Consider the following 15,933-nt stretch of genomic DNA (forward strand, 5'->3'; position numbering starts at 1 on the left):
GTAAGTCATATGTAGTACAACTATGTATACACAAATACTTTGTAAAATGTTTATGCACGTATTTATGAATGCTAAAAGGTCTTAAAAGATGCACACCAAGCTGTTAACTGTGGCTAGGTACTCCCAGGGAAGGGAGTGCTATTTGAGCATTTTACAACCAGCATGTATTGGGTGTGTACTTTGAAAAACCAAAGGAAAAAAGTGGGGGAGGAAGATTTCAATGTGATTCCAATATGCATCCTGATTAAGAACCATCATGTTAAAAATAATGAATAACTATTCCCCTTACTTTTTAAAAGATGCATGCTGACAAATTCAAGGATGAAGTGTTACGATATTTGCAACTTTCTTCACCATGGTTCAGCCTCCAAATCCACCTATCAATGTGCACACAGGACACACAAGCACATGCGAACCAAACATGAAAGAATATGAACAGTGATGAATCCAGGATCCAGCTACACTGGCCTACATTAAAATCCTTAGAAGCTGCCAAACTGGTTCCCCCCCCAGCATGATCTAGACACTGCTACCTAGAAGCCTCCTCAATTCGGAAGCACACCACCTCATCTGCCCCGCACCTCTCCAGCCTCCCCGTAGCACCCTCCCACAGTGGAGCTAACTTCTGCTACCCTCTCTTGGAACCCAGCCTGCATGACACCTCCTTAGAGAGGTCTTCCTTGACCCCTCACTGCATGTACACTGTCACACACCAGGTCATCTCACTCAGAGTGCTCTGTACTTTTCCTTCACTACACTTACCAATAGTGTAACTACATATTTAAAACTTATTTATTTGTGTAATTAAGTTTTTAGTGTTTTTAAAGCATCAAACTAAAGGAAACAAAGTTCAAAAACGTGGGTTTTTTAATCCCCAAATTTTCTAAACTAATTTTTCCTTCAGATTTGTCAACTGCAAATTGAGCGTGATTTGGGTTTCTGAAATCCTGGGAAATAAAGAATATCTTGCCTCATTTTCTATTTCCATATGAAGCGGACCTATATGAACATTTTGAAACTTCTCTCCCTCTTTCTGCATTTCCGGGGGCTGCATGACTATTTAAGGCCTGTGTCTCTCACTATACTGTCCTCTCCATGAGGGTGGTAATCCTGTTTTTTTCACCACTGTTTATCCAGCATTTAGAAGGCATTCAACATCAAGTCATTATATAAGTGAATGAAAGAAATTCTTATCAGAATTTTATGTGTTTGAGGAAGGTAGAATGAGACAAAACAGCCCAGGAAATAACAAGTGATTTTAAAGACACAATATTCATACATAAAAATTGTTTCCCCTTCAAGAAGAGTGGCAAAAAATTAAACAGTTTTGCCAAAAGCATCATTCAGAAAGGAAACCTAGAAGGCCTTTTAAAAAAACGGGCACATTTTAAAGGCAAGTAAGCCCCAGCATTTTCCCCTGTAACTATAAAAAAGCATGAGGATTAAGGTAAATACGCTTTTTAAATATTTGTTCCTTTTCCACTCAAAAGATTGGTATCTTTCTTTTTTCTTCACTTGAATACTCTGTAAAACCTAGCAACTTTTCCAAGATACATCCCAATTAAATCTCCCAAAGCCATGAGCACAGAAGACTGTGTATGACCAAGTCCTTTGCATCCTCCTTCCTGGAACCGGCCGTGGTGTCTTACAACAGCACAGTCTGCAAACTGTTCTCATGTTCCCCTCCCTTAAATGCTGTTTTCGATTTTCAGATTCTCCTCCAAACCAAACTGTCACTCCTACTGGGCCAACACAACTCAATGCCTCAAAACCCTAAGGCTATGAACTCACAAAATGCCAAGCATTTCTCCTAAATAAAGCGCTCTAATCTGTCAAGCAAACTGGATGGTCATTTTTAAATACAGCTGACATATAAAAATATTAACAAATACTTGCCGTTAGAGAATTATTCCTCTCAGTGGCCTAAGTCTAATTTCTGGGCCCAAAACGAACAATTTTCAAAACACAAATCCCTTAACCTGAGTAGAGTGGGCTTCTCCTTTGAAGACTGCTTGCAATGCATGCAGATATTTCTCAACTTTCAGACTTGCAATTCTCTTCCTACCCCTACCCCTTAAAGGGAGGTTCATTTTCAGTAAATCCTATCCCCTGAACGTGCAAATCATATATGCCTCTCAATCCCATGTGAACATCTCGCCAAGATTTTAATTACAGCTAGAAGGCAACCCAACAATTAAAAATGTTTAAAGACAAAAGCACATCATTGTGCTGCATGATCACTGTATCTGATATGGAATACTGACTGCTTTACGAAAATTTGAGAACATAGGAGAGGAGTTACTAAAACATGGTAACAAAACAAAGTTTAGGAACTACTTTTGTTAAAGCAAAGCAAGTGCTGGAGAACAAATCGGTATTTATTGAAAACAGTATTATTGTGTTAGACTGAATTGTCAGGATCTTTTGTGACAAATGCAACCTCCAAAAAAACTTCAGCACTATATCCAATATCTCAACCATTTAAATAATTTACTATTTCTAAACAAGAATCTCCTTTAAACACTGATATGCACATTTCCCATACTGAAATTATTTACCTTTTGACGCCTTTTCTCTTTCCTTTTGTCTTCTGTGTCCTGCAGCATTTTTTCTTTCCAGAGGTCAAAGAAATAGGAAGGATCAGTATAGAACTTCAGCCCATCCTTCTTGTCATCTCTACAAATCAATGTATTGTAAGTCAGGGAAGAAAAGATTGTTAGAGACTTGTATATGTAGGATAACATTAACTTGATTTGAACTCATGAGATGATAATATCTACATGGGGCACTTAAACTCTCCTACACATATTAAGTCTTTAAGTTTCCTTATTTGAAAAAATGTGAAAACATAAAATAGCAACCTGTTGTAGAATAACCTGTTGTAGGTTAAAAGTACTCTTGCAAATTTAGAATCGAGTACAGAAAATTGCTCAGAAAAAAAAAATCACAACATGGCGCATATTCAGCAATTTATAATACCTCAATTACTTCAGGAAATTTTTTGCTTATTCCAACATGGAGCTATACATGGAGATCGAAGGATTCTTCGTAAGAACACATTCACCTCTACACTGGAGCTTCAATATCATTAGGATAAAAATTAGTAAGTACTCTATCCCTTTTTCTCAATAAGGTTTGCCCAACATCTATAAGTTCAATTAGGAAAGAAGCAAAATGTTTATGGGGCATCAATGTAAGGAAAAACAGTGATGAACTATGTATTTTCAAACTGGAAGTAACCTACACAGAAACTTTATTCACCTGTGGCCATTTCGTTTTAAAGCACTGTCACAGGCAATTACTGTGGTCTAAAGAATATTTTAAGTCTTCATATAAGTAGCTCATTTATCATAAAACCAATGTTGCAGCTAGCAGAGGTCCAAAGCTGTCATATAAATCAATAGTCATGATCAAAACCATCATGATACAAAGTAAACACTGTTTTCTATTAATGCTTTTGAAGACTACCTTCAAAAGGAGGCAGAACATTTTATATTATTTCATATCAGTATTTCAATGAGTCATTAAGGAACACAGGGGAAGCAAAATCAGTTAAATGAGTATAGGAGAGTTTATGCCCAAACAGTCAAAGAAAGCTAATTGAATTGTTCAGAAGAAAACAAAGGTCTGTCATTAAAGCCCCTGCTATGCCATCTCCTGTTAAGTGTCTTACCATCAAATACCAAGGCCTGGGTGCCTATGGGGCTATTCTAGTCGCTATGTCTGAAAATCACTAAAGAGCCATTGCAACTCACACTATACCTTAACCTTTGACTATTAATGTCCTTCCTTTCTTCTCCTAGTTTCCTAATTGATAGGCAACCTGCATGACAGAGATTTTATTAATAACATTATTGTGAGAAAGATAATTTGTTTCCCTGAGATACCAAGGCCTTGAATATAGGTAGAGGTCTAGAAAAAGCTGCAAAATTTAAGACATATAATAGATGTACATTTCTTTTTTAAAAAATGGAGCCAGTACCTTAATGAAGGCAGGAACTCACTTAAGTAAGCAAATGTTAACCTTGACAAGAATATAAACAGATATGTTCTTTTTTATTATTATACTTTTAAGTTCTGGGATACACGTGTAGAACATGCAGGTTTGTTACACAGGTATATGTGCCATGGTGGTTTGCTGCACCCATCAACCCATCATCTACATTAGGTATTTCTCCTAATGCTATCCCTCCCCCTTGTCCCTCACCCCCTGACAGGCCCGGTGTGTGATGTTCCCCTCCCTGTGCCCATATGTTCTCACTGTTCAACTCCCACTATGAGTGAGAACATGTGGTGTTTTTCTGTTCCTGTGTTAGTCTGCTGAGAATGATGGTTTCCAGCTTCACCCATGTCCCTGCAAAGGACATGACCTCATTCTTTTTTTATGGCTGCATATTATTCCATGGGGTATATGTGCCACATTTTCTTTATCCAGTCTAACACTGATGGGCATTTGGGTTGGTTCCAAGTATTTGCTATTGTGAATAGTGCTGCAATACTGCATGTGTCTTTATAGTAGAATGCTTTATAATCCTTTGGGTATATACCCAGTAATGGGATTGCTGGGTCAAATGGTATTTCTAGTTCTAGATCCTTGAGGAATCACCACACTGTCTTCCACAATGGTTGAACTAATTTACACTCCCACCAAGTGTACAAGCGTTCCCATTTCTCCACATCCTCTCCAGCATGTGTTGTTTCCTATAGCTTCTAAACACTTAATTTTTCAGTCACTTAGGCTGGGCGCGGTGGCTTATGCCTGTGATCCCAGCACTTTGGGAGGCTGAGGCAGGTGGATCACCTGAGGTCAGGAGTTTGAGACCAGCCTGACCAACATGGTAAAACCCCATCTCTACTAAAAATACAAAAATTAGCCAGGCTTAGTGGCACATGCCTGTAATCCCAACTACTTGGGAGGCTGAGGCAGGAGAATCACTTGAACCCGGGAGGCAGAGGTTGCAGTGAGCTGAGATTGCACCATTGCACTCCTGCCTGGACAACAAGAGTGAAGCAAAACTTCGTCTCAAAAAAAAAAATTTTTTTTTCAGTCACTTTGTACTTCTTATATTAAGACAATATTGTTACAGTGCCATATTTAAGTTCAAATGTGAAAGTTTATATGTTATATACCCCAAATATTGTTATATTAATGAAAAAGCAAATTTGGGCTGGCACCGCTATCCTTAAACACACTATTAAAAAGTCAAAGATACTCGGGAGGCTGAGGCAGGAGAATCGCTTGAACCCGGGAGGTGGAGGCTGCAGTGAGCCGAGATCATGCCACTGCACTCTAACCTGGGCAACAGAGCAAGACTCCATCTCAAAAAAAAAAAAAAAGTCAAAGATATGCTTTATTTTCCATAAGACTGAATACACACACACACACACACACACACACACACACACACACACACACACACGTGAAAGTCAAATCAGTTTTCATGCAATTAAAAACTATAAATCACTACAAATATTTTATCATGATCTAGATTAATCAATGTAGTGGTTGATTGGGTTATCTGATTTTTTTCCTTTAGAACAGAATTTCCAGTGAGGTTTCTTAGTAACAGCAGGTAGAAAGTTTTCATGAGCAAGCCTACGTGTTACATTGTGTTTGAGGCTTCAGTGCTAAGTAAAAATGAAACTGCCCCAGGAAAATGCCTACTGAACAAATGCAAAGCCATAAATTAAAATATTAGGCTTATAATGCTATATTCATACATATCCTTAATTTGTTTAAATAAGTGTGCTAAAACCTCCAAAAAAGTCTACTTTTTCCATAAAAAGCTGTGGCATCTCGCTCCTCTGCCATCAGCTTGGCCTGTTTTTCTGAGAGCCTCTCCCTGTCTGTGCAGAAAGAAAGTGGTGCAGTTTGAACTGCATTTTCCTAGCACAGCTCCAACAAAGGGTGGCTCCAAACATCTCCCTGTGGACCCTGAGAAAGGACAGGAATTCGGACCAAGAAAAATTCTATGCATTCCCTGAGACTAGCCAAAGGGCCCCTGAGGGCAGGACTGCTGAGAGGGTAGTAACGGAAGTGGAGAACTCGCAGGCTCCTGGAAGGTTCTCACAGGAGAATCACCAGAGAGCTGGCCTGGGGCTGTGAGGACCACTAGTCACCACAGCCTGTGCTTGTCAGAGGCCAAAGAATGAGCTCCACAGGAGGGCACAGAGGTGGGGAGAGGACAGGACATACCACAAGGGACGGAGAGACAGTGTATGAAAGAGGGATATGGGACAGGAGGTGACAGCAGGTATGGGAAGAAAGTGCTGAGCTGGGAGAAGGCAGGAGGGGTGTTTAGAAAGAGCATTTTTAGTTAGTCTCTTCATATTATTTTTTTGCACTATTTATCTTCCATTGTTTTTCTTGGAAGTCTGGTCCTGATAACATGTCCTACCATTTTCCAGTAACAGAAGGTTAATTTGTTGACTATATTTTCACTCTTCAAAACTCCTAACACTGCAGAATACGTTTTTTTCTGAATAAAATAGCAAATGTCTCTGCAGTGCTGAGACAGGTATTTTGCTGCATTATAAATGAATTATGCAGTTCCTTTCAAATTGACTTTGAATCTAAAAACAACAACATAACCACACACAATACTGTTATGCAACTTCTACTTAAGGTAGCTACAATCAAAAGCTAAATTCAGAGCTCACATTTCTACTGTTAAACGTATCAATATGCTGAAATACTGTAACTTTAATAATTATGTACCATATGAGTAGTTTCATTGTATATAATTCAATTATTATTTTCAAAGTTTGAAGCAATTCTGCATTTTAACCCAGATGAACCATCAAGGACATTCCCACACAATGCATCAGCTTGCTCCCAGCTCTGCCCAGCTCTCCCCTCATCTCAAGGAAAGGCTCTGGCACGCATGAAACTATACCTGTATGGTGTCAGGATGTTCAGAGGCGGTGGCTTATCACTCTGGTTGTAAATATCAGCAACAGGATTAGGAATGCTGTTCTTTGAAACCACCTGCTGGTCTTGGACTGTGGAACTTTTGAAAGCTTTTTTCATGTTGATATCCTGTAGTGAGACTATTCAGAGAAAATCCCCCAAGTTGAGTTATATAGAAATATTTTTAACTGTTTAGAAGTAAGTACCATTTGGCTCACAATTAAAAACACCTCCTAGAACAACCAAATAATATTTTTTATTGTCCATTTAAAACCATGCTTAAGAGCATGTGCATTCCTTTCCTTTCACAGATAATAGCTATCACTATGAAATAAGGTCAAATTATGGCTTTTTTTTTTTTTTAGTAATCTAGTTATTTCACTGAACCTAATACTAGAGTAACATCCTTTATTTAAATAGCATTTCTCAGAAATCACATAGGAATATAGTTATGAATGTAACAGGCATGTAAATACACAGATTTGAATATCCTAAGGAAAACACCATTCAAACATTAGTTTAAATATAATGCATGTGGGAAATACTTCTGCAAAAATTACACAAATGGAAATAACACATTAAGTTTTTCTGAAACAAACATTAAGGAAAGATGGCAAAGCTTTTCAACATGCATCTAGTCCTAAAAATTAAGTAGCTTGATCGATGATACAAAATTACACTAAGGATTCAGAAAATCCGGGCTGGGTAAAGTTCTTTCTTGTGCTTGTACAGCACTTTACATTTCATTTATTAACTCATCTGACTCTCTTTTTTTTTTTTTTTTTTTTTTTGAGACGGAGTCTCGCTCTGTTTCTCAGCCTGGAGTGCAGTGGCGCGATCTCTGCTTACTGCAAGCTCCGCCTTCCGGGTTCACACCATTCTCCTGCCTCAGTCTCCCGAGTAGCTGGGACTACAGGCGCCTGCCACCATGCCTGGATAATTTTTTGTATTTTTAGTAGAGACGGGGTTTCACTGTGTTAGCTAGGATGGTCTCGATCTCCTGACCTCATGATCCGCCCGCCTTGGCCTCCCAAAGTGCTGGTATTACAGGCGTGAGCCACCGCACCTGGCCAACTCATCTGACTTTCATCAAACTTTTTGAGGTGGACAGACTAGGCTATTAACCTACTTATTCAACCACTGAAGCTGAGCTTCAGAAATGTTAAGATTCCAAAATCTCCAGCAATAAAGTGGCAAGACCAAAATAGAATACAGACTTCCTGTCAGTCAAGTATTTTTTCTACTGTAACATCCACGGCAAGGAAAGTAGCAAGGTAAAATCTTGTTTGGAAAAGGATTTTAAAGACATGACATGTACTATAAAATCTCATAAAATTTAATTTACAGATTAATCTTTTCCAGGGTAAGATTTATCATAAGCATTCTAATGGCAACAGCCAACAAAAAGTTGAAGAAAGATGAATAGCTAATTTAAAACGTGAATGACTGGTTTAAGATGTTAAGAATTCCTTACCTGAACAGACCAATTAATACTTATTGTTGGAAAAGTGAGTAAGAATGCTTCTATAATGGATATTAAAATCAATGTTCTACATTTTTGTTATATTTGTAATTCAGTAATCAAATTTTGACCTTTGAAAAAGACCTGAACATGAGATAACATTTTTTTTTTTTTTTTTTTGAGACCGAGTCTCGCTGTCGCCCAGGCTGGAGTGCAATGGCGCGATCTCGGCTCACTGCAGGCTCCGCCCCCCGGGCTTCATGCCATTCTCCTGCCTCAGCCTCCCGAGTAGCTGGGACTACAGGCGCCTGCCACCTCGCCTGGCTAATTTTTTGTATTTTTAGTAGAGACGGGGTTTCACCGTGTTAGCCAGGATGGTCTCGATCTCCTGACCTCGTGATCTGCCCGCCTCGGCCTCCCAAAGTGCTAGGATTACAGGCGTGAGCCACTGCGCCTGGCCAACATATATTTTTTAAATGATGAGAGATGAATTCCACAACTACTTTTTTTAAAAAATAAAAGCATTATTTTTACCAATACTACTCTATAGATATAGCGCAAAAATCAGACACTAGGATCTTTTCAAAGCAACAAGAGAAATTGTTAACTGCCATTATTTAAAGGTAAAACTAAATTTTAACCTAAATATTTTTCTCAAAATAAATATGAAGTGGTATATTTTGTACTTTTTTAGCATATTTTCTCCAGCTCAATCTCAGTCTTTCATTCAAGATACTGAAAGTAAAATTTTAAAAAAGGGATCGTTGATAGTTTCAATTTTGTTGAAACTGACAATTTCAGGGTGTATCATCAAATGACTATCAGTTAACTATACGATTCTTGTCAATATTAACATTATTTTAAAGCCTGCAGCCTAAAGGCCTTCGGTAAATGCTATATCTGAGAAGGTTAATAAAATTTTTAAATCAGCAGAATCACCAGGATTTTACAGGCATCAATCCTAAGAACACCAGGTGCTTGTGTCACACAAGGTATGTGTAACACTGTCTCGGTTGGACCATATCTCTAGAGTGGCTCTGTAATTTTTAGGTAAGAAACTATTTTTAAAATAACTGTCAGTAACCTAAATTGGGGCTTCTAATACCGACTGTATTCAAAGAAGCCTTTAAAACAAATACTGTATTTGTAATTTTTTAAAAAAGAGTATAGAGTTATGAGGTAGACCAGATATGAATCTTTTCATCGTGAATTAACCCAAAGTTGTAGGTTTTTCCCCCTCACTATTCTTCTAGGAAAGACAAGATGAAATACCAGCATGCCACCCCAAGGAAAAAGCAGTAATTACACTGCAATTAATTACTACCATCTTGTCAACATCACTTCTAGCTCACTGCTTTCAGGCAATTACCTACCCTCTTCCACTGTTGAATCCAGCTGGGTGACTTTGACAGCAAGGCGATCAATTCTGTCTTGAAGAGAATTTGCTCTGATGTAGAAGTTGTTAGCCTCATTAAACAACTCACCAAATATGTCTTCAGCATGTTTGCCTGTGGAATAAAATGAATGGAGAAGGCCATCTGTTAGGGAGCTGATGAAGCGGCCCTCACACATCCTCACCAGTGATTATTCCTGTCAACATGTGGGATTTTGTGCAAACGAGTACGAAAATAAAGTGTCACAGTCCAAGGCCTTTAGAACTTTTGAAGTTTATTAGAGATACTCATATAAATCTGAAACTGACTCAATGTTGTAGAATTTTAAAATATCCCAGATAGTATAGAATCTTTATTGCTATGACCTATCTCTCAAGTTGCTTCCCACTAACTGCAACTTAAGTTCTCATTTTTCACGCTTTAAGTGTAAATACAATCTCAGGAACCAAACTTTCACTTATTCCCCAAGATAATTCAATTATCATGTTGGCCTTTAAATCTGGGATTTTATCTCATTCACAATCAGAAACATTAGATATCTTATTTGTGCCTAACACTTTCTAATGGCATTAAATTCTTCTAATTAATATTTTGAAATCTAGGTATATAGTGCTGACTCAGGCACTCTCTATAAACCAAGATTTTGAATTCTGAGTTAAATTTTTCTGCATGGCTCATTTCTACATTCCTCTGAGTGCTAGATATAACTCCCACTTTTCTTAAAATGTAACATTTCTGAAAATTCAACAAGCAAGATAAGAATCATTATCTGCTTACACTGAATTTCCAAATCCTAACACCATTACTTTATCCATGCAACAAATATTAAATAGCTGCCTACTCTGAGTGTGCAAGGCACATCTCACCTTAACTTTTCTGACAGAGATACCTACCACTTCTTTTTATTTTCATTTTCTATTGGTTTATCACTCAAATGAGGAAGAGAACCTGAACCTCCCAGGAAGAAAACTTCATTAGAGTTAAGAATAACCCTAAAGTTCTCGTAGTGCTTTATAGTTTATACGTTGCTTTCACAGCCACTTTCTGTACTCTTTGCTATAATCCATGAGACTGTGAAATCCGCCTGTTCCATGTTTCAGCCCTAGCCCTGTGTGATGCCTCCTGCACACACCTGTTCAATGAATAAGTGAGCCTGGGAGGTAAACAGGAAGTTAATGTTTTCATTCTCTGGCTGACTAAATGGAGGATCAGAAAGGTGATCCGTCCAAATCCCATGGCTAGTACATGGCAGAAACAGATGAAACAAAAATATGGTCTTCTAACTTTTAGTTCTCTGCTTTTATCACATAGTTCCCTGGACTCCCTTGGCTGCAATCTTCATGAATTATTTCATGCCATGAAACACTCGATAATTTCTTATCTACTTAATGAAATGGACTAAAATATTTTACTGCTTAAATGGTTACACCCAGACACTGGGAATGACTTCTTATGAATTTAAAATTAGTATACTTTCATAGATTCTGTGTAACTGTTTTAACAAGAAGAATTTCTCTTAGAAAATAAGAATAAATCAATAAACATGCACCCCATCCCCCACCAAAAAAGGAGAGAAAAACCCAGATTTCAGCTTTCAGCTAAGCATTAAATTGCTTCTCTTAAAGCTCAATATCCATAGCATGGTCTTCTGTGTTCACTTAAAATTCTGTCAACAGTTCCCATTCCCATAATATGCAAAATGGTTCCACAAAGGCAAAAAAATAAAGCCTTCACACAAACTATATACATTTTAAAATGCTGTATCTGCTGTGGCATCCAGAATTAATGCTCATTTATTGCTTTATGAACTCTTTCCTGAGCTCCAGACTTGTTATCTAATTAGCTACTGAACATCTCCATATTGATGTCTGTTAAGATTCTCAAATCCTGTAAAAGCTGAAATATAATTCCTTTTCACCTTACCTCAAATCTGCATCCCCATGTTGAAAAGCACCCACCATCCAAAATGAATCCCAAGCCAGAAATGCTGTCATTGTGACAGCTCCCTCTCTCTATGGCTAACTTAACACCAAGTCTTGTCCCTTCTACACCCACCACCATCTTGCCCCAAACCCTCATTTCTCTCCTGAATTACATCAATAGCTTTTAGATTCACCTCCCACCCCCGAACCCATGCATCACACTGCTGCCAAATGATCTAACAGAAAGAACTGACTACGTCATTTCTATTTAAATTCTTTACTGCTCCCCGTCATTTCAAGATAAAATCTAGTAAGCCCCTCAGTATGACACAGAAGGCCCTGTGCACCACAATTCATTTCTTTTTTTCCCCAGCTTTTTAAAAAATAATGTCAACTTTTATCTTAGATTCAGAGGGTGCGTGTGCAGGTTCGTTACATGGGTATACTGAGTGACACTGCAGTTTGAGGGATGAATGATCCCATACCCAGGCAGTTAACATAGTATCCAAGAGACAGTTTGTCGGCCCTTGCCCCCTCCCTCTCTCCCCATCCAGTGGTCCTCAGTGTCTATCGTTCCCATTTTTATGTCTATGTGTTCCCAGTGCTTCGCTCCCACTTATAAGTGAGAACATGCAGTATTTGGTTTTCTGTTCCTGTGTTAATTCTCTTACAATAATGGCCTCTAGCTGCATTCATGTTGCTGTAAAAGACATGACTTCATTCTTTATTATGGCTGTGTAGTATCCCATGATGTACCATATTTTCTTTATCCAATCCACCATTGATAAGTACTCAGGTGGATTCCATGTCTTTCCTACTGCAAATAGCGTTGTGATGAACATACGACTGCATGTGTCTTTTTGGTAAAATGATCCATCTTCTTTTGGGTCTATACTCAGTAATGGAATTGCTGGACGGAATGGTAGTTCTGTTTTAAGTTCTTTGAGAAATCTCCAAACTCCTTTCCACAGTGGCTGAACTAATTTACATTCCCACCATGTTTACAGTAAGTAAGCATTCCCTTTTCTCTGAGCATTGCCAACATCTGTTATTTTTTGACATTTTAATAGTAGCCTTTCTAACTGGCCGCACCTCATTTCTGCCCTTGCCTCGTGCTCCAGCCACAATGCCCTACTTGCGGCCCCACACTTCTCCCACTTCCTCACACTCTGTGCTTCTGCACAGCTGCTCTGTTCCCTCTGCCTCATGCATGGGCACCCCCTTCCTCACAGTAGTAGCTGACACTCCTGAGCACTCACAGGGGCAGACCAAAGCCCAAGTGTTTTACCTACCATTTCTCTTCTTACAAATCTGCCATGATTTCAATCATTTTAACAGTTTTAAGAATGACTGAAATCCCTCTCACCACCACCTCTCATACCCATTAGGATGCTACTATTTAAAAAACAAAAACGCAGAAAAGTGTTGTTAAGAATGTGGAGAAATTAGAACCCTGTGCACTGTTGGTGAGAATGTATAATGGTACAACTGCTGTGGAAAACTGTGTGGTGGTTCCCCCAAAAATTAAACATATGACCCAGCAACTCTACTTGAGTATACACCCGTAAAGAAGTGCAAGCAAGGATGTGATGAGACGTTTGCATACCTATGTTCACAGAAGCATTATTCACAGTAGCAGAGGTGGAAGAACCTGAGTGTCCATCAATACATGAATGGATAAACAAAATGTGGTACACACATACAATGGAATATTATTCAGCCTTTAAAGGAAGGAAATTCTGACACATGCTACAACATGGATGAACCTTGAGGATAACATTAGGCTAAGCAAAATAAACCAGTCACAAAAAGACAAATACTGTATGATCCCACTTATATGGGGCATCTAAAGTAGTCCATTTCATACAGACAGATAGTAGAATGGTGGTTGCCAGGGGTCAGAGGAAGAGGGAAATGGGGAGTTCTTTAATGAGTGCAGAGTTTTACTTCTGCAAGATGACAACATTCTGGAGATCTGCTGCACAACCATGTGTACACAGTAGTTAACATTACTTGCTACAGTTTGGATGCTGGTTGCCTCCAAATCTCATGTTGAAATGTGATCCCCAATGTTGGAGGTGGGACATAATGGAATTTGTTTGGATCACAAGGGTGGATCCCTCGTGAATAGACTAATGCCTTCTCTGGGTGAGCGAGTTTTTGCTCTAGTAGTTCCTGTGAGAGCTGGCTGTTAAAAAGAGCCTGGCGGCACCTCCCGCTACTTGTTTCCTCTGTTTCTCCATGTGACCTCTGCACACACAGCTCCCCTTCACCTTCCTTCATGAGTGGAAACTTTCTGAGGCCTCACCAGAAACAGATGCTGGTGTTACACTTCTTGTACAGCCTGCAGAATCATCAGCTAAATAAACTTTTCTTTATAAGTTACCCAGCCTCAGGTATTTCTTTATAGCAACACACAAAGACGCTACTGGACTGTATGCCTAAAAACCGTTAAGGCAAATTTAATGTTATGTAAATTTTATCACAATTTTTTTTTAAAAACCTGGAGAAGAAAATCATAAAAATCTAGAATTCTGCACTGAAAAAACCCTCCCTCTTCCCCTGCTCCTCACCCTACACTCTTACTCTCTTCCCTTCGCAGCAAAGCTTCCCCAGAGTACCCCATGCTGCTCTGTCCTCGCCCCTTTCCCCATTCTGCCCAACCCCACGCCAGTCCTGTTTTTGCCCTATCACTCTATGAAAGGGCTGACCCAACTCAGCAGACCATCTCTCCCTGCTAAGTCAAGGGCCAGTTCTCAGGCCTCATCCATCCGGCCTCTCCGTGGCACGGCCCAGTGCTGACCATGATGCCCAGGCCAAGCCTGCCTGCCAAGAGCCTGCAGGTGCCCTCCCGCCTTGCGGGCCCTCCGCTCCCTCTGCTGCTTCCTCCCTCCCCAGAATCAAAACTCCACAGGAGCCCAGGGCACAAGGTCTTGGCTTTTTCTTTTTATTTAACAAAAGTTCTTTTTGCTTAAAAAAAAAAAAAAAAAAAGCTACTTACTTCTGCTTCTAAACCTAGTGTTTTAATATTTCCAAAAACTCCACTTTTAAAAACTACTGAAATAGAAAAAAAGATCTGTGTAAATATTCCAACCTCTTCTCTTTTCCATCAACATTCATTTAGGCGTCTCATCCGGTCTAATGGCTGTAAACACTTCCTCTATGCTGATGATTCCTAAATTTCTACCTCCAGATGGACCTCTTCCTGAGATCCTGACGCATGTATCAAACTCCTTACTGGCAGCATCACTGGATGTCTAATAACTTGCCTGGAATGGAGTCCTCACACCCCCTCATAAGCCTGCTTCTCTCCCATCTTCCCCTCTTGGAAGAGCCAGCTCCATTCTTCCTGTTGCTCCAGTCACAGACTTTAGGGTCATCCTTGCCATCTCTCAATCACTCACACTCCACACTGGCTCTCCAGCAAACTGTCATACACATCCATTTTCAGAATATATCCAGGGTCTGACTGCTCTGCACCACCTGCCCTGATCCTACCCTGCCCCAAGGCATAATCACCACTCGCCTCGACCTCCCTAACTGCCAAGGGATAGGTCTTCAGCAACCTTGCGTCTATCCACGCCCCTGCTCAGTTCACTCTCAACCGAGCAGCCCCAGCCATCTTGTCCAAACCAGCCTCAGATCCTGTTACTCCTCTGAGTGTTCAAATCCATTCCATGCCTTGCCAATTCACTCAGAATAAAAGCTAAAGGCCAGATGACCACTTATAAGCTCCTACACGATCTAGCTCTGTTCACCTTTGGGCCTCATCTCCTATAAACCTCTCCCTTGTATGTCTCACTCCAACTACCCTGGCTTCCTCACTGTTTCTCAGACATGCCAAGCATCCCCCTTCTCCCCAGGCCTTTGCATTTCCAGTTCCTTCTGTGTAGACCACTTCTGCTCCAGAGACTCACATGGCTTGCTCCCTCACTTCATCTAGCTCTACACCCAAATGTCACCTTCTAAGTGAGGCTTTCCTAGCAGCCCTGGCTAAATGCCATCACCTCATCACACATGTGATCACACACCCCTCTTATCCCTGCTCTGCTGTATTTTCCTGATTAGCACTAATCACCAAGTAATAAATTATGCACTTGTATGTATTCATCTTGTTTCTCATCTGTCTCCCACCACTAGAACATATGATCCACAAAGACAAGGATTCCCCTTAGCTCTGTGTACTGCTATATCAGTCTCCAATGTCTAGAGCATGCCTGGCTTATAGTAGGTTCTCAGAAAAGA

General features: G+C 39.7%; 1 protein-coding gene across 2 annotated transcripts in view; it reads right to left on the reverse strand.

The window, feature by feature from the left end:
* Window positions 1-15,933, reverse strand: part of WASF3 (WASP family member 3) — a 131,626-nt gene that overhangs the window by 14,281 nt on the left and 101,412 nt on the right. For both annotated transcript variants that reach the window (XM_030813207.1, XM_030813205.1), the window contains exons 4-6: window positions 9,746-9,880; window positions 6,897-7,050; window positions 2,559-2,676 (exon numbers count right to left, since the gene is read on the reverse strand). In XM_030813207.1, the coding sequence (XP_030669067.1) occupies window positions 2,559-2,676; window positions 6,897-7,050; window positions 9,746-9,880 (407 nt within the window). The remainder of the gene's footprint in view (window positions 1-2,558; window positions 2,677-6,896; window positions 7,051-9,745; window positions 9,881-15,933) is intronic.

The sequence above is a fragment of the Nomascus leucogenys genome, chromosome 5 (genome assembly GCF_006542625.1).
Source record: "Nomascus leucogenys isolate Asia chromosome 5, Asia_NLE_v1, whole genome shotgun sequence".
NCBI lineage: Eukaryota > Metazoa > Chordata > Mammalia > Primates > Hylobatidae > Nomascus > Nomascus leucogenys.